Here is a 19,665-nt window from a genome sequence, read left to right as displayed (position 1 = left end):
TAGCTTGATCGTCAAATTAACAGTTTTAACTTTAGGAACACTGTCAGTTTTCCTCTTCTTGGCAGCGGTTTTTTTTTTTGAAGAAGTTTTTTCGACCTTCTCGGTCTGTTTTTCCTCGGCTTTCCTTTTAGCAGTTTCGGCTTTTCTTCGTTGTGTAAGGGTTTTTTTGCTTCGCTAGCACGCTTGAATATTCTTTTTGCTACGTGCAACACGCATTCTAATTTTTTTACCGTAACGTTTTCTCCATACGGAAATGTTTCAAGCAGCATTTTGAAAGTTTTGGAGTCCCCATCACCAATATAAAAACCGTAGCGGACTGCGTACTTTTCCAGTGATCTCATGAACATTTTTACAATTCCACTGACCTCCATTTTACCGGAGCTACCTTCATGATTAGCGTCACAATTTTCCTTGTGTTTTTCATACCAAGCAGCAAAACCAATATCATCTTTGCTCTTTTTCCAGAATTCGCACGCTTTACAGTAGCTAGACAACACAACTGCATCAAGGACTTTTTTACTATACTTGCCGATTAAAGTTACGAGGCCAATAAGAGAACTGAAGCCTCTTTTTGCCCAGGAACCATCTCCCGAAACTGTTAAATCTTCACCATTTCCTGCTTCAGCATTCAACTTTTTTTCTTCATCGATAGCTTTCCGTCTGACTACCTCGAATACGGCTTTTACAGCAGTTTTAATGGTTTCGACAATTGAATAATAAGCGACTTTATTTAATCCTGGGCCCATTTCCAAAAGTCCACAAAATAAATTTAAACCTTGCAGACCTACACCAAGTAATCGAAACACAAACACAAGCCGACGATTTATTTCAAAACCATTATTTATCATCGAGCATGATTCGATCAATTTTTTCTCACTTACATTCAAGATGTATCTTAAAACCAAAACCTTTCTGTCCAAATTTCGAAAAAGACACATCACCTTTACACACTTTACACGATAAATATTGTTCTAGAAGGCTAAACACGAAAAAAAACTGTATAATACTGTAGCCTGTATCTTTTTTTACACGTACATCAAAACTGTCGTCCTTCGACTCTTTTAGTTTTTTTGCTGATGCACTTGTATTACTCCTGCTACGATCTCCACGTAAACTACGCTTTTTTGTCTTACTTCCTGCACGTCGCCAGGATTTAGTTTGATGTTTGCCTTTTTTATCCATTGCGAAAATATGACAATTTCACGTAGAGAGTATTTTATTTTATTAATTTATAAATAAAAATTTACTAAAGAGCTGTTGCTCTAACTAATTTACAAACAAAACTGCCTCTTTTCGCTCCAAAAGCAGGTATATACATTTAGTAAAACAACGAAATATATACGACCTTTAGGATACCGACATATAATATATATACATATATACAAGAGGATTCTGAAAGAGAGCAGCTGCAAGAAAAAACAATAGCAGGTAGTCGGCTGGGACGGCGCGCTAGAGGTACCTACCTTTGAAGCGTTCAAAAATAATGTTAGAGTTCTTGGATCGTTATAAAATTTTCACACAATATTTCTTAATATATTTACTTTCGAAAAAAGTAAAAAAAAAAACGATTTTTCAAAAGTGAGTTACTAGACAGACCCCTTAATCGAAAAGAATTTTTTTTTTAACTTCATGAGTCTACGTTAAATTTAAAATTTCATAATACGAAAATCCTGAAATTTTACAAAAATTTATGTTACGTCGAAAACGCAACTAAAATTTAATTATTTTTATCCTAGCCGTTAGGCTAATAGATAAGGATTTGAAGCTTTATGGGAAGGGGTTGAAGTTATAATATAAGAAAATTGAATTCAATTTAATAATTATATTATAAAATTATCATACAAAGATTTGAATTATTAAAACAAACATAAAAATCTTAATTAAGAACGTACTTGAATATCATTGTTACAGTTTCTTTACATAATTTAAATTTATTTCACTAACAATTTCTTTTTGAATCTGACGTGTGGTTTCATTGAAACTTATAAAAACTTTTTCGATGTTAACACTAGGACGTCAGGACTACGAGAGATGTTTTTGTTGAAAATCGTAAAGGTGTTGAATTTTAGGGCGTTACTTATTTTCACTAGATGGGAGAAACAATGTTCAATTATTTTTCTATTTCCTTGGGCTCTTGTCCTCTCTCTTAGATTTTTCTATAATGTTGCATGAGTCTCCTCTACTTGCATTAGAGTACAATATCGTTTCTCCCTTATTCTTATGCTCTATTATACATCTATGTGTTTGTGTATACGTAAGCGGATTTATGCATAGACAAAGACATACATGTTTACTGTTTTACATTAAATTATTTACTGTAACCAAATTTTACATCAAACTATTTATTTAAACGTATGAATAAAATATGTATTTCAATAAAGCATATCTTAATTATTTTGAATTTAGTTATTTAATTATAGAAATATTTTTGCTTCGATCATTTGTAAATTTATTATTTTATTGTGTCGTTTTAGAATTTTATTGTTCAATATTTGTTTATTTTGAATTGTTCAATTATCAAGTTCTATTTGTTTATTTGTTTCATTATTTAAATTTTTGTTGCTAAAATTATTGTTATTTAAATTTTTTTTCTATGCATTTCATTTTATAAGAATAAATATTTTTGTTTCGGGTCTAGATAAAATCGGGCCCAACTAAATGTGGGAATTTTCCGAGTCGTAGTTAGATAAGAACACTATTTTTTTATCTGCTCGGATCATAAAATTATTATTTACTATTCGACCCAGATAAACCGATAAATATTTTAAAAATAATCTCTATTTAAAAAAAAATGGATCTAAAATTCTAAAGAAAAAAAATTATATAAATAAAATGAATGTATGTAATTAGTTGTAAAAATATAAAATTATTGATGAATACTTAAATTCTATTTGTTATAAAATAAAAATGTCAGACGTTGAATCCGACGTAACATTTATAAAAATTTTTTTTTTTTTGGATAATGTCAAAAATTATAGTGACTAAATCTTTTTTCAAATTATTTTTTATTAACTATTTATTTATGTTTTAATTGCCTCACATAATATTTTATGAAATTTTTTTATATTCACAAATAAAACTTCACTTAGAAATTTATCAATGGATCGCTGGTATAAAATTTTTATTCTTTCGTCTCTATCTTCTTTATCGCGATTTGACCTTAAATTTACTCGCAGACTACCGTGGATTCACTACCGAAATACTCTTCATTCATCGAATTTTTACCAGTCATTCACCGTTTTATCTATGTCAAGACAATTAAGGGATCGGAAAATCATGGTTGTTAAATGGAAAAAAATAGAGAAAATCTTGTACAATGTTCACTGTATGAGCCACACAATCACCGTCAGAAAATTTTACAACTTGACCTATTTTTCACCGTCATCAATAGACATTCTTTCATCAGTAGACTAAATTTATGGTGAATTCACCGTCGTTTGATCGTAGTTCGACCGTCACCACGAATTTGCTCGGGGCAGGATTAATTATATTTGTTTAATTGACATCATTATCCGTGTTTGTGTTGGTCTAATGTCGAATAAACACAAACAAAAACCATGTTAAGACGGCGTAACATGGTAACAACCTTGTATGTTTGGAAGTTTGTGTGGTGGGATATTTTATTAAGAGAAATTTATGTGAAGGGGATATATTTATCTTGAAATTATTTTCCTTGGGATATTTTGTCGGGAGATATTTTGTCTGTAGGATATTTATTTATCGACCCCAAAAATATAAATATTAAGCATTGTACTATTACTATTTTATTCGTAGAAATTTGAATGAAACTAAAACCCAACGCTGAAAAAAAATTCTGACATGAGATTCTGACCCTACAAGTATAATCATAACTGCAGTACATTTTACAGAAACTTCAAGGCACACTTAAAATTGGAATAATTGTTGAGCAGAATTAACTATTTCTGTCTAATTGATAAGTCTTAAAAACTAAATTTATATTTTATTAAAGAAAAATTCTGATGTTGAAAAAATATTCTGACGTTCGATTTCGACTCTACAGATAAAATTAATTATCAATTAACGGACGTTGAAAAACTGTTACAAGTTCTGTTGTAATCGAATTATGGTTTTATTGATCCCAAAAATCACACACACACACACACACACACACACAGCCGCACACACACAATCGCGGATATAGTCAGGGATGCTTCAATTTTCAATTTTTCTTAGCGGGAAGTTAAAAAAGGCGTTATAGCGCTGTCGAATGGCTGTCAATATGAGATTCAACTTAAAAATTATCAACTAGTTATTGATACCCATTATTTGAATATTACAAAGCATACAACTATAAAGCATACGCGAGTGTATAGTAAGTTCACGAGTGAAATTTTCCTTCTCCTAAAATTGCAATTCTTATTGCTAACGTTTAAGTGGAATTTCATTTAATAGTTTGGTTTAGTTCAGTTTTTTGTGCTCTTTCATAAAATTAATAACATTTAGTTCATTCGTTGTAGAATCGCTGTAAATAATTAATTCGTCTATTGACTACGTATTTCGAGGTTAGATGAAGATAATTCGAGTAGCTATAATCTATAAATAGACATATTTATCTTCACTATTTATACCATCCGGTGAATTGGCCTTACCATGCCTGGAGATAAACCTGAGTACTGTAGCCTCTGCTGTCGGCAAATCAGTGATTCGACTCTTGGTTAAATGACAGGTGCAAAATGTAAACACAGATTTCATCAGATGTGTGTAAAAGTCTGTTGCTGTTTAGCTTCAAGAAAGGAAGTCAAGAGTTTCATAGCTGTTAGATGTCCAATCTGTCAGCTGAGTCAGGCATCTAGTGTTAGCACATATCAGGCATCTAATTCGGTTCTTGAAGAAATTAATAAGAAATTGAGCTTACTATCTAGTGTCAATGAGAAAGTATTTACTATGAGTGATCAAATGACAGGACTTATCGCGCGTGTTGATGGAATTCAGGATTGTTGTAAAAAAATGGAAACTAGAGTCACTTGTTTGGAATCTCAGCGTCTGCCTACTATTGACTCGTCTGTTGGTGATGTACTTGTTGAATAAATTGTAAAGCATGTTAATAATATGGCCAAGGGTTCAACAAGCTTAGCTCTTGAAATTCGTGAGCTGGCTCTGGAAACGATGATTTTAAGTGATGAATTGATTGTTTCTGGTATTCCTGAGGCTGATTCGGGAGACTTATTGCAATTTTCAGTTCGGCTTGGCTCGGTGCTCGGGGTCCCTGATCTTAAACGGGGCCGTTTTCAATATGTAGAAAGAATTGGTAGAAAAGTGGACGCTGCTCGAGTACGTGATATTCTAGTGAAATGCAAGTCGCCGCAATTAGCTGAAAACTTCATAGCAATTAAAAAGAAACTCCGAAACATAACGGCGAATATTATCTGTCCTGGTTTTCCTAATTTGCCGATCTATGTTAATCGGAAGCATCCGCCATCTCTTTATAAGTTGAGACAGACGATTCGGAAAGAGTTTTCATCGATTCCAAAGAAAAATGTCTGGATAATGAACTACTGCGTGTGTGTACGACTGAAGGCTGGGACTGAACCAATAAAAATGTATCCGTCGATGGACCTGGACAACATTCAGGGCCTATCAGCATGACGCGTAAACGTTGACTCCTCGCAACTCAAATCATTGGCTAAGCAGCGCGTTTGTAATAACCTCAATGTGTATCATTTAAATGCTCAATCTCTGATATCGCACGTTGATGAATTTAGTAAGTTTGTTAGATCTAATAATTATGATGCTATTGCTGTATCTGAAACGTGGCTCATTTCGAACGTTGTTAATGCTCAGATTAATTTAACATCGTTCCATGAGCACAGAAATGATCATGGACGTAGGCACGGGGGTGGAGTGGCAATTTACGTTCGAAATACGCTCTCTTCGCGAATTGTTAACTATTCCGAAAATTTAACTGATGGTAGCCTGGAGTATATGATAGTTGAACTCTGGTCTGTGGAAAGATAGAAAGTGTTGATCTGTGTCATCTACAGGCCGCCTCAAGCTTCGTTATTGGATGATTTTGAATTAAACTTTGACATGCTGCTGCCGTTGTACAAAAGTATCATAATTGTTGGTGACCTGAATATTAATATGTTCCTGCATAGCTTTGCGTCAAAGTGTCTCAGAGATTTTTGTGATGCCTATGATTTATATATGGTGCCGTTTGGGGCCACTTATCACACATCGTCATTGCACACGTGGATTGATCACTGCATCGTAAATGACCAGTCTGTGGTAATTGATAGTTCTCAATCGCTGGAGCCATTTTTATCGGGGCATAATATCATCTCAAAGTCAGTAGACTTTACAGTGCCTAAACAGGAATTGAGGATATTACTGTGCCGAAATTGGAAGTTATTAGACAGTGAATCCATCGAGAGATGTTTAGCTAACCATCCATTGCCGGGTATGGATTATAATCTTTCAGCTGATGAATTAATTGCTAATTTAAATAGAGCAATCTTTCATACCTTGGATACTATAGCTCGGGTTCACTTAGTTAAGGCTACGCGACCATCCTCGCCATGGTTTAATGAAGATATTCGTGAACTACAACGTAGGAGAAATAAGTTATATAGAATATTCAAGAGAACAGGGTATGCGTACACTGAATACTCCAACGTCCACAGGTTAGTTAAGCAAAAAATTTCGTCGGCGAAAAAAGCTTTTTTGGAATCGGGAGTTGTGGTTGCCAAGCTCCCTAAACTTATATGGGATGATTTCCGAAGACTAGGTCTTTTAACCCTTCGTCACCCGCATCACTTTTTCATCCTTCGTCACTCGCGCGGCGAGCGCTGCGCCGCCGTGTTAAATCAAGCGCGCTGTTGCCACATTTTTCAGATTGCTAAATCTATATAAAAAATAATCTGAATGAAATTTTTTTTAATAATTAATTTATCGAAATTAAAAAATAAAAAATAGATTTTCCATTTTGTTTTTAATTTTTTTTTATTAGGAATTACTCCGTTTTAATTGAAATTAAATTATTTTTAAAAACAATTTTATTAAAAAAATCGCTTGCTCATAAAATTATTACTCAAATGTATTTTAATAAATTATTTATTGTTGATATTATTATTATTATTATTGTTAATATTATTAATTCTATAATTATTAATAATGCTTCTATTGTCACTAGAATTTTTTCATTATTTTAACTCAAAATTAACTAAAAACAAAATAAAATTCAATTACCTGTTGTGGTTATATCCTCGAAATTCTTCTCGAATATTATACATAAATTACATATAATATAAATATATATTTGTAAATATAATAATTAATATTTAAATAACATATTTTTGTTTGTGACAAAATACTTATTACGGGTAGAATTATTCTTAATTATTAATAAAAAATTGATCTCTGTTAAGAGAGAATACCTAAATGTCAAACCTAAATATTTATATATCTATATCGTACAAGAGAATATTACCACACACAAGTTGGCAGCAGCGCGCGGCGGACATTTACCGGTTAATAACTCGCACTGGGCGGCGTCGCGCCGCTTTTCAATTTCTTTCGTATAAAAATATTTTTTTTTAACAAAATAATTTATTTCTTAGGAGCGGCTAATGCTAGAAATTCTTTTAGAATGTCTAATTCAAGCATTCTAATTTTAAGACGTCATCCGTCACCGTAATTATGAGAAAATTGCATAATTGTAAAAAGGCGGCGCCGCGCTCATTGAGCGAGTGACGAAGGGTTAAAGAGAAAAACGTCTGTGTGCCCACCGGACCTAGATCTAGAACGTTTAAATTGCTACTTTGTATCGGTTGGTGGCAGTAGTGCTGATTATAAGCGTATACGAGAAGATTGTTTGGGTGATGATACTGAAATTGCTGGTCAATTCAGATTTGTTGACATAAGGAGGATGTTAAGATTAATTTAAACAGGATCATTACAAATGCGGTCGGCCTAGACGGCTTATCTATAAGATAGTATAAACTATTAGTGCCGCATTGTATACCGTTAATTACTGATTTAGTTAACATATCGCTATCTACTTCGGTTTTCCCTCAGCAGTGGAAAGATTCATTTGTAATACCTATTCCGAAAGGGAAAACGCCATTGCAGTTTAGTGATTACAGACCGATATCGATTCTTTGTCCGTTATCTAAAGTTTTAGAAAGTTGCATTCATAATCAGCTTTTGCGCTATATAGCTACCATTGACTTTCTAGATCCGTTTCAAACGGGATCCAGAGAGGGCATGAATACCCAATTTGCGTTACTTCGTCTCTGCGACGATGTACGTATGGGATTTGATTGCCACTTAGTGACTATTGCAGTGTTTTTTGATTTTATAAAAGCATTTGACAGCGTCAATTATCACTTACTATTACTAAAGCTTAAGCAATTAAATCTTTCCAAAAGTGTCCTTGAATGGTTCTACTCATATTTATGTAACAGACGTCAAGCGACAAAAGTAAATGAATGGATGTCCTCCTGGCAAGTAACTAGCTGTGGTGTTCTTCAAGGTAGTGTTCTAGGGCCACTACTCTATGCTATTTTTGTGACAGCTTTGGGTCGTCTAATACGCTGTAAACATTTATTCTACGCAAATGACCTTGTCATCTACCGATCTTGCAAGATCTCCGAGACTGAACAAGCTGTAGCCATGCTTAACGACGTTATCGAAACGATTCGTGATTGTTGTGAAGTTAACTTTCTCAGGCTTAACAGTCATACAAATAAGGCAGCTATATTTGGTAGCCAACAAAATATTAGTAGTCTTTGGTGTTTAAACGCGCCGGAGATTATTGTTGCCGGAGAATCTGTAGAATATGTCACTACAGTAAAATACCGTAGTGTTCGTATTGATAACATCTTATATTTGCATGACCAGGTAATCTCAACTTGTCAGCAAACTATGATTACGTTAGCGCGATTAAAAATGAATATCAGAGTATTGAATACGATGTTACGTAGAAAACTTGTTGCAGCGCTGATTCTGCCGATATTTGACTACTGTAAAGCGAATTTTACTAACATTTCTTGCATACTCCAGCTAAAACTACAATGGAGATTAAATGCTTGTACTCGATTCATCTACGGAGTAGCCCGAATGGAAAATATCACGCTGTATCGGAAAAAACTTGATTGGTTAACTCTGAAGAGTCGTCGAGAATTTTTAATCATGTGTATAATTTATAAAATCTTGCATTTGAATCAAAATAAACTGTTACACACTAATTTTAGAATTCTTCAGACAATAAGAGACCGTGCATTAAAAAAGAGTGGTGTGTTTTACCAACCTACATGTAGGACTGTAACTCGTGCAAAATCGTTTTAAGTGAGTGCCATAAAGTTATGAAACCAATTGCCGGCGAATTTAATGAATTTAGAGACCTTTCCAGAATTTAAATCAGCTTGTTATAATTTATTTTTTGAAACAGACTAGTTGCGTGAAGTCAATGTTATTTTTTATATTGTTATTTTCGATTGTTGCTAATATTCAAAATTAACTTCATTAATTTTTTCATTATCTTTCATAAATTTTGTATTATTATAAATCTATACTATTGTAATATGATTATTATCCACACTGCACTTACTGTAGAACGGCGTCGTCAATTTTATCTGGGCAGTATTTGCACATCGGCGTGCAGTGCAGCCCCATCTTAAAGAGGTAGGGGTTAAACTGTCCGTGTCCTGTCAATAGCTGTGTGAGGACAAAGTCCGTGTCCCCGTGCTTCCGAGAAAGCCAGATGCTGATGTTCGGGATCAGTAGCACCGTCCATCTGCCTGTCTCTCCTGATGTCCATCTGTCCTGCCACTTTTGCTGTGTTTCCGCCTTTATTCGCGCTCTTGCGTCCTTCATGTTTTCGTCATTATTTTCAGAGTCATTTTCAGCAAGATTTTTGCTCTCTCAAACGCTAGTAAATCGATGGGCGCGGCTCCCGCGATGACCAATACAGCCGCTTCGGAAACCGTGCGGTAAGCACAGGCAACCCTGAGAGTGCCTCGCCGTTGTACTGCTGCCATTTTTTGCCGGTAGGTCTTTTGTTTTAATCTGTCGGCGCATATTTCCGCTCCATAAAGCAGTACCGAATGGACTGCTTCCACAGAAGGGCTCTTCTTTTTTTGGCTTTTGGTCCCATAGTGTTGGCCATAATTCTTGCTAGGCTAAACACTGTCTTACTGGCTTTCCTGCATGTACTGTCTAGGTGTTCGCAGAAAGATAGTTTCTCGTCTGTCATTTTCCTCAGATAGCGTAGCGCCCTTGTTAACGTAAGTGTTGTTCTTCTCGTGTCCACAGCGAATGGTTTTGGGAACTATTTCTGACATGTCAGAACGACCATCTTGGTTTTGTGCTTGGCAAGTTTCAGGTGGTGTTTGTCAAGCCAAGTCTCGACGGCGTCAATGGTTTCTTTAACAAGTAATTCGGCCTCTTCTATGCTGTCTACTATTATCGTGGCCACCACGTCGTCTGCGAAACCTGTTAGTTCTACTTGCTTTGGCAACGGAATTTCTAGGAGCTCGTCATAGTCCGCGTTCCATAGATCGGGTCCCATTATTCAGCCTTGCGGTACGCCAGCTGTTATAGTGTATTCTTGTGGGCCTTTCGTAGTTTCCGCTATGAGCTTTCTTTCATTGAGGTAAATGTCAACTAATGCCAGATTCTCTGGCTCCGCATCAAATTTGTGCTCCAGTGTGTCTAAAATATCTTCCCAATTTGCGCTGTTAAAGGTGTTTTTAACGTCTAGTGTGAGGAGAAGACATACTTTACGAGCCTTGAGGCTACCAGACCATGCTTGCTTTGCTGTCTTTATGACTTTCTCGATCACTCCGACTGTAGAACGGCCTTTTCGGAAGCCATGTTGGTTGGTGGCAAAGCCTCCGATACGTTCGATGTCGTTACTGAGTCTTCCTTGTATGAGCTTCTCGAGCAGTTTTTCCGCAATGTTCAGCATGCAGAGTGGTCTAAACGACGAAGGTGTTACGGAGGTTTCCTTATCTTTGTCTAAGAGAACCAATCTCTGCCGCTTCCAGATCGCGGGAAACGTGCCAGTTGCTAAGCATACATTGTAAGTTTTCAGGAGTATGTTTGGGAATTCCAGGGCTACAGTCCTGATCACTGACGTCAGGATGCCATCAGGGTCAGGAGCCTTTCCTGTCTTGAGAGATTTACCCTCGTCTTGTAGTTCCTCGATTGTAAAGGGTGTTGCTTCGCCGTTTTGAACGTGGTGTTTTTTCTCTGGCAGCGGGTTTTTGGGGAAAAGCTCTTCTTCAATGCTGTTCATTGAGGCAGGTGACTTCGACGCTTCTGGTAAAGCCTTTCCAAATCGTTTGGAGACAATTTGATAGGCTTCACCCTAGATGTCCTTTTCGAGATCGTTACAGATCTCTTTCCACAACCTTGCTTTACTTTCTTTAATGGCTCGGTTCAGCGTCTTTTCGGCTTGTTTGTACTCGTTCAAATATAAGTCTTGGTTCAGGGAGCGTTTCGCGGCTCTCGTTGCGCAGCGACGTAGCCGGTGGCATCTTCTGCGAAAAAATTTTCGATGTTTAAATAGTACTCGTAGATAAAACAGATGTCGATTTTATTTTTAAAGACGCGCTGACGTAGCAGGTTTTGCACCAAAGCGCACCAATTCAAGTTGCCTTGCAGTATGCATGTCATTTCTGCCTTCGTGGCTTCGTCAAGTGCTGTGCGAAATGTCTTGCAGGCTCCGATGCCAAAAATATCTTTGTACAAAGTGCAAAGGAAGTATTTTGGCTTCTCCGTGCAGTCTATGGCCCTGTGGCTGTTATACTTGGTTCTCTCTGTCTCTTAAGGGAAATGACTTTGGCCTGCTGTGATCACTAACCGCCTTGTTGTGCGGAGTGGTCCAGCAGTAACGGATGGAGCTCAGGCTGGGCCCTCGGAGAATCGGACTCCGGGGATAACCCCCCTGAGCATTTAATACCATAATAATAATAATAATAATAATAATAATAATAATAATAATAATAGTAATAATAATAATGACAATGAAACAATAACATAAATAGAAATAAATTCTGCCGCTCCGTCGTCTCGCTCGCACTCACATTCTTTACCATTACAAGGTCGAGGATCTCGATCGTTGTTATTGGTAATAGCGTCTTGACCGTACTTATATTAGCAGTGGCTGACTTTACCGCTTCGGTGAAAACACTACTATCTTTGGTCTTCCAAGCCATTTCGAGAAGAACGCCTCCGCGTTTCATCCGCTTCATAGACTTTATATCTACGCCCGTCTCTCCAAGGTTTACCTTGGTTTTGATTTCTTTTAGGAGATCGGCATATTTTCGGCCTTCTACTGGTTGGACCAAGACAGCCTTAGTTCTTGTCTTCCGTCTTCTCGGTTTCTTAGAGCCACCCTCACTTGGTTATTGTTAAGCTTTAGTCGAGGGAGCCACTGTTTGGTATTCTTCCTTTTTTTTTGTTACCGAGTCACTTTGATCCATGTGTCCTCTCGGGCAGTCTTCTTCTGTGCTGGATTGTCACTTGCTGAGGATGGGCTGGGCGTGGAAAGCTGCCTCTTCTTGTTGTTGTGCATTCTTTGCGGTGGCAGTTTCTCAGGAGTGACCAAGCCCGGCTGTGGTTTTGTAGTTATCCACGAAGATGTTTGAGTGGTTGTCGCTGACGTCATTGATGATTTGTTGGCCAGCCTTTATGCCGTACCAGTAGACATAACCAATTTTCTAATCTCATCTCAAAGAGCGCAAAAGCATAAAAAACATATAAAAGATATATCTTTGAGCTCGAAGAGCTCAAAATAACACATTAATTATATTTTTGAGCTTGAAGAGCTCAAATGCATCATGAAAGTGCAATTTTAAGCGCTTCGATATGGAATTAGTGGGAAGTATGAGGGATGGCCTTTAGGGTCAACTGTTTTTCAAATTTTCTTTTTCAATAATTAATATTTAATACTTTGAACTGACAGTAATTTTTTCTTAATTTTCTAATTATTTAGAAATTAAGGGGGATAGCCACTGTGACGCTGGAAAAAATAGGCAATTTTCGGGAATTTTTTTTACTAGGATAATAAAGGAATTTGGGGATCGGGTTTTTTTTGTTTTATAAAGTATATGTTGAGGATAATTCTCCTAAATTTTTATTCAAAAATATTTTGTTATCACAAAGTTATAAACATTTTTGTAGAGCACCAAAAAATTTCCCCCTCCATTGCCGGTACTGTAACTCAAAAACGGATTATCTGAAACAAAAAAACCAAACGGCATTTTAATCTATAGGAATGTCGCTATCGTCGCACGTAGGGGATTTTGAAAATTTTGATTTGAGAAAAAATGGCGCCATATTGAAAATTTTTTCGTCGTCTTTTTCCTCATTTTTTGGACTCAAACAGCCTTAAAAATCTTAAAAATTAAAATTTTCAAAATCCCCTACGTGCGATGATAGCCACTAAGTAGACGAATACGGGGAAACAAAAAAATTGAGAATCGGTTCCTATTTACGAAAGTTACAGTACCGGAAAGTTTGAAAAAAGTCGTTTTGAGAAAAACGCGAGTAAAGTTTTAAGAAGATTCTCGCAACTTTAAAATCTAGTCTTTCACAAAATATTCATACTCACATCAAACTATCAAGTCCTGGGCCATATGAGGGTTCTTCCTCCTTATCTTTAGTATTGACCTTGACTTTTTTATTTTTTTACTGGCCGTTTCCATGCGGCTTTCAGCAGCTTTAACCCGAGTAGCGTCGCGCTCAGCGCAGTATGAGTAGAGTGTTGGTCCTACTTTAACATCGAGATTCTCTAATATCTTCAGAGTTGCTAGAGCCCCATCATTGAATGTAATTGTTGAAATATATAAAGCTATTTCAACAATAAGGGAACAAGAAGAATTTGTTTTTGGGGCGAGCTGCCACACTAATGCATTGAAGCTTTCATTATTATTTTGTGTAAACCCACCGACACATCGTTCCAATAACTCTGGATTCGATAGATCTTCATAAATCGGTATTAAAGCTTCCGCAATATCTGCAGGAAGTGGTGGTTTTTCAACTAATGAGTCCAAAGTATTTGTTGCCACAGCTTTTTGAAATTGACACCACGAATTTGCACCTTCAGGACAAAGAAAATGCTGCGGATCTTCGGGTGATGAAAACTTGTGATAAAATGTTTGCCAAATAGCATTATACATCTCATCAACATCATTAGAATGACGTCTGATTGCTAAACCATAATACTTTGTAAATTCATTAATTGCTTTGTCCGTTAATCGACCTTTCCCACCTAAACTTTTCTGTGTATTTTCTTCTTTTCCTGTTTTTGTCTTCTTGTTAGTTCGTTGCTTCTTCAAAGCCCTTAGTCGACTGCCCATTCGTTTTTGCACGTGATTAATACATTCCTTTTTTTTTTATCTTCACCATGTCCCCATACGGTTTAGCATCACAAATATTTTTATACGTTTTAGTGTCACCATCACCTATATAGTTTACATACTTAACGTTATGTAATAACTCTGATCGCATAAACATCTCTTTTATTCCATCTACCTCCATTTGTCCAGAAGAATTTTCATGGTTTATTGGACAGTCTAGAGCATGGTCTTGCATAAATTGATCGTATTCAGCTGTTCCTTTTTTGAGCTCATTAGCGCACACATCTTACAATAACTGGATTTCATACTTACATCTACGATTTTGCCAGTGAAGTAACCAATTAGAGAAGATATACCAAATGAAGATTTAAACCCTCTTTTCTTCCAACTACCGTCACCGGAGACAGAAATTCCAGGAATGTCATTGGATTTTAAATGCTTGCAGGTTTCTTGGATTTCTTCTTTAGCAGCTTTTTCAACACTAAATCACAACAGTTTCTAGCTGCATTTCTGATTTGTGTGACCAGACGATCGTAAAAGCTATGGAACATTGGTCGTGGTAAATCCATGAAAGCACAAAATCTTTCAGCTCCAGATAACCCAATACCAATTATCCGCATTGCAAAGATGAAACGGCGATTAATTTCATACGCATTCTTGATGAGTGGACATGAATTTATCAAAACTGGATCACATTTTTGCAATTCACAACTAGTTTAAAACCTAATCCTCGAATACTTGTCTCAGTAAAGTTTACATCACCACCACACTTTTTACACGATACACAGCCACTTAGTAAATTAAATATCGAAAAAAATTTATAATTTTGTAGCTAATACTCGAATCAATTGTACAATCAGATTTTTGTGATAATTTCCTCTTGGAAGCACTATCACGTCGTTGAGAGCCAGTATTTTTTCAGTTTCATATCTGTTGAGCGGTCGATTAAATTTTTTCCTGTCGTTTGGCAGTTTTCTTTCGTTTTTAATAACTTTACTTTGTTTACGATCCATTATTTAACAAATTTTTTTGTTAAATAAACAAAAAAAAAAAAGATCAGAAGATTTAAAAAAATAAGTAAGTAAACAATAACGAGTACACTAAGAAACTCAATAAATTAAAGAACGAGTGTGTATTCATACAAAACAACTAAACTATGAGGTACAGTATCTCAACAATAAGAAAAAATATACGTTAAAAGTCAAATAATTGTAACGGTTGACAATCGTGAGGGAAAACAATCGCCAACCCGTACGAATCAAAGACGGAGCGAGCAGGCGACGTTTTCGTCGAAGCGCCGCGCGTAAAACGGTCAATCGACGCGCTCTTATAAAAATGACTATAACTCGAAAACTATTCGGAATTTTTCTATAAAATTTGAAATACATAATTTTGAATATATAAACTTCAGTTTAATGAAAAAAAAAAAAAAATTTTTTTTTCCGAAATTTTACAGTGGCTATCCCCCTTAATAAAAATTTATATGATAGTTAATCTTTTTTACAGATAATCAAATATATTTAAAAATAACTTAAGGTGTCAATATTTAGACCCTCGTCAATAATTGGGGCTTTTACGCTACTGTATTACATTTTTTCGGCACTTGCAAAACTGCTAGGGTTGAGATTCAGTTTATAACAAGCACATAAAAACTAGTTCTACAAAAATCATTACACTTAGTATGTAAGGCATGAACTCATTAAGATAGTAAACTTGCTGCAGAGGCTGTTGAATTATCAAATTAACTAGATAAAGAGCTATAATCCGATAACGATTCGAATAAAGAACGGTGTGCCGCGTTCAAAAAAGTTCTGTTTATTTGAAATTTCTTCAAAATTTTGATCGAATCATTGAAAATTTGGATTATAGTTGAATAAATAAATTAATAACAAAATAAAAATTTGACAACTGATCATTTGATAAACAAAAAAAATAAAGGTTTACGACTTTAATTTAATATATTCACTAAAAAGTAATTGAATAATTTAAAGTGAAGGCAAAAGATTACTTTCTAATGATTTTTATTAGTTCTATGATTCATACATTTCAGGAATTTTGGTGGGCAGTATTACTAATGAGTATTGCTTTTATCATCTTCATGGGACTTTTTATTAAATGTTGTGCAGTTCATACACCGTCAAGTAACCCGAAGAAACCACCTGCCCAGCGGATAAGCGACACTCTGAGAAGACCAATGAATACATTTCGAAGGATGGTAATTACTGTATCTATTATTTTGATGAAAATAACAATTGAAGATAACTGTGCTGACAGAGAGAAAGGAAGTTTTACTAATTGACACTTTGCTCAGTAATCAGTAGTAGCTTACGAAAAAAAAATTGAAAAAAGGATGACCCGGCAGGCCATTCCTGGAACATTCTGCTATATACGAACTCAAAGCGCTTGATAAATATCTATTCCAAAGATTTGAGCTTTTATATTTCAAAACCACGACTTATTTGAGCTCGAGATTCTAGTCATTGTTGAAAACATACTTTTTTAAAAAGTAGCAACTTTCTAGTCGTTGCGCTAAACGAAGTTGTCACATTCCGGCTACGTCGAGCAGAAAAATAGTATACACACCTTGGCCAGTAAAAAGTAAAGCCTCAAACCGCATGTTTGTCAACCTCGGCTTCGCCTCGGCCAACAATTACATGTGATCTGAGACTTTTCTTATTTTACTGGCCTGTGTATGTAATATACTATTTATTACTTACCGAAAGACTCCACGTAAAATTTTGAATGCTAAAAAAACACTATTATGGAATTTTTAGAAATTACATATCTCAGTAATACTTCAACAGCGATCGGATTTTCGAGTTCGAAGAGCTCCGAGCTTCGAAAGAGATGAATTCTCGAGCGTTTTAAGCTCGTTAATAGCAAGAAACCAGGGGTGGCCTGCATGGTCAACCGTTTTTCAGATTTTTTGAAAATTTTTCTTTAACACGTCTACCGATTTTGAGTGTGTAGCAATTGGCGTCGTTTTACAAATTTAAGAGCTGATTATATTTTACAATTAATCGATACATTAGTTTAAAAGTTCTTTGAACAAACTCTTTTTTTGAAAATTTTATTTTTGAGATTTTATTCTCAAAATCTACTGGTTTGAATCCGGTTTAAGTAGCATTGAAAATCTTAGTCTAAAGAAGTATTTTCATTGCCGCCAATTTTATTGAAATCGGTTGTAACGGGGTTGACCGCTCAGATTAGCTCCTTAATTAAATATATAACTAAATAAAATTGAAAACTAAAATTATTAACAAAAGGGCGCCACCAGGATTTTTAATCACGGTTCCTGGAACCGGTCCAGAGCAGAGAGCTTATCTTACAGGGAGAAAGAGTGAGGAAGGTGATCTGAAATAAATAAATTTTTATTTAACAAAATTAACCGGTATTTATTTATAACAAAAATAAAATAACAAAGTGCACACATTCACACTCACACACGAAATTTTCTTAATCCTGACAGTACCCTCTTACGGAGCATCTACAGGGTGTCTCTGAAGTGGCGGGAGTAATTGTTGGGGTCGATAGAGAAAAAAATACTGAATCGAAAGTTCCTGAGCCAAAAATTTTTTTGGGCCATAGAATTTGAGTTATGAATTAAAAACGATAGCCAATCAGAAGCGCGCTATTCGAGAAATGAAAATGAGCGGGGAAGTAGAGGAGACGCGAGAGTGAGATGCTGCAATAGCAGCTTACTCGCTCACACAAAGCCGAGCATGAGAGGGGATTGTGACGCTATGAGCCGAGTACGTAAGTGTGAATGAGTGGATGTATGAGGTCGCAAGCGGACGGCTTAATGTATGAGTGTGTGTCCGTGTATCGCAGCATTATTGGAGGCGTTGTAACGCTGAATTAAAGCTAACCGGGTACTCTAAGACAGAGGAAAAATTTTAATTTTTATTTTTATTCGAAAAAATTTAATAAAAAAATAAAAAGGCCCAAGATTTAACCAGACCCACAGAAACGGAGAGTAAATTTTTAATTCTCATTTATTTTGCTGGGGATTATTTTCAAATACAAAAAAAAAAAAGGCTAAGATTCAACTGGAATCCAAAAAGAGATGGATGAAAAAATTTTATTTTTATTTTTAATCAGCAAAATTATTTTTCTTTAAAAAAGAGCCCAATCTCGACTGGAGCAAGAAAAAATGATTGAAAAATTTTATTATTAATTTTCAATCAACAAAATTATTATAAAAAAATAAATGGGCCCAAGTCTCAACCGGACCCAAACAAACGGATAAAAATTTTTATTACTTACTTAATTTGCTGGAAATTATCTTTAAAAACGAAAAAAATGCCCAAGACTCGATCGGATCCAAAAAAATAACAGTACAAAAATTTTTTCCTTATTTTCAATCAGCAAAATTGTTTCTTTTAAAAAAGGCCCAATCTCGACTGGAGCAAAAAAATGATTAAAAAATTTTATTATTAATATTCAATCAACAAAATTATTTAAAAAAAAAAATAGTCCGCAGACTCAACCGGACCCAAACAAACAGATAGATAGTTTTAATTACTTATTTATTTTGATGGGAATTATTTTAAAAACGAAGAAAATCGCCCAAGACTCGACCGGACCCAAAAAAAAAAAAATAAATTGAAAAATTTTGTTTTCATTTTCAATCAGCCAAATTAATTTCTTTTCGAAACAAGGCCCAATCTCAAACAGACTAAGAGAAACTAATTAAAAAATTTTATTTTTTATTATTAATCAAATATTATTTAAAAAAGAAAATAAGCCACAGACTTAACCGGACTTAAACAAACGGATAGAAAATTTTTATTACTTACTTAATTTGCTGGAAATTATCTTTAAAAACGAAAAAATGCCCAAGACTCCATCAGACCGAAAGGGAGATGAATAAAAAAATTTTACTATTCATTTTTAATCATCATAATTAACTTTTTTATAATAAAAGGCTCAATTTCGACCGGACCCAGAAAAAATGATCCAAAAATTTTATTTTTATTGTTGATCATCAAAACTAATTAAAAAAACAAATGAGGCCCTAGACTCAACTGGACCCAAACAAACGGATAAATAATTTTTATTACTTATTTATTTTGCAGGAAATTATTTTTGAAAACGATAAAAATGCCCTAGACTCGACCAGACCCGAAATAAAATAAATTGAAAATCTTTGTTTTTCTATTTTTAATCAGCAAAATTATTTTCCTTTGAAAAAGGGCCTGATCTCGACTGGAGCAAGAAAAATAATTGAAAAGTTTTATAATGAATTTTTAATCAACAAAATTTTTTAAAAAAGAAAATAGGCCCCAGACTTAACTGGACCCAAACAAACGGAAAGAAAACTTTTATTCCTGTTTTTTTG

At 35.0% G+C, this 19,665-nt stretch overlaps 2 protein-coding genes across 8 annotated transcripts in view; one reads left to right on the top strand and one right to left on the bottom strand.

Annotated features, from left to right (window-relative positions):
* Positions 1-19,665, top strand: part of Kuz (zinc-dependent metalloprotease kuz) — a 128,643-nt gene that overhangs the window by 93,368 nt on the left and 15,610 nt on the right. For 6 of the 7 annotated variants that reach the window (XR_012478722.1, XM_074238598.1, XM_074238600.1 and 3 more), the window contains one exon: positions 16,375-16,539. The exons of the other annotated variant lie outside the window; for it this stretch is intronic. Coding sequence is in view for 5 of the 6 variants with exons in the window: in XM_074238598.1 (XP_074094699.1) it covers positions 16,375-16,539 (165 nt within the window). In the remaining variant the exon portion in view is untranslated. The remainder of the gene's footprint in view (positions 1-16,374; positions 16,540-19,665) is intronic. 7 annotated transcript variants of the gene reach the window in all.
* On the bottom strand, positions 13,461-14,649 carry LOC141524092 (uncharacterized). The gene is made up of 2 exons (XM_074237745.1): positions 14,637-14,649; positions 13,461-14,540 (listed from the first exon to the last, which is right to left on the bottom strand). Exon 2 carries the CDS (start codon positions 14,322-14,324, stop codon positions 13,578-13,580), a length of 747 nt encoding a protein of 248 aa, XP_074093846.1. The 5' UTR covers positions 14,325-14,540; positions 14,637-14,649; the 3' UTR covers positions 13,461-13,577.

Source organism: Cotesia typhae, unplaced genomic scaffold (genome assembly GCF_013202065.1).
Source record: "Cotesia typhae breed Kobodo isofemale line unplaced genomic scaffold, CoteBio_Ctyphae contig_22, whole genome shotgun sequence".
NCBI classification, from domain to species: Eukaryota; Metazoa; Arthropoda; class Insecta; order Hymenoptera; family Braconidae; genus Cotesia; species Cotesia typhae.
Note: the sequence above shows the minus strand (reverse complement) of the source record. Positions and strands in the feature narration are given on the sequence as shown.

Excerpts from the sequence above, each read along its gene's own strand:
- LOC141524092 (XM_074237745.1), bottom strand. The coding sequence starts at position 14,324 with ATGGGCAGTCGACTAAGGGCTTTGAAGAAGCAACGAACTAACAAGAAG.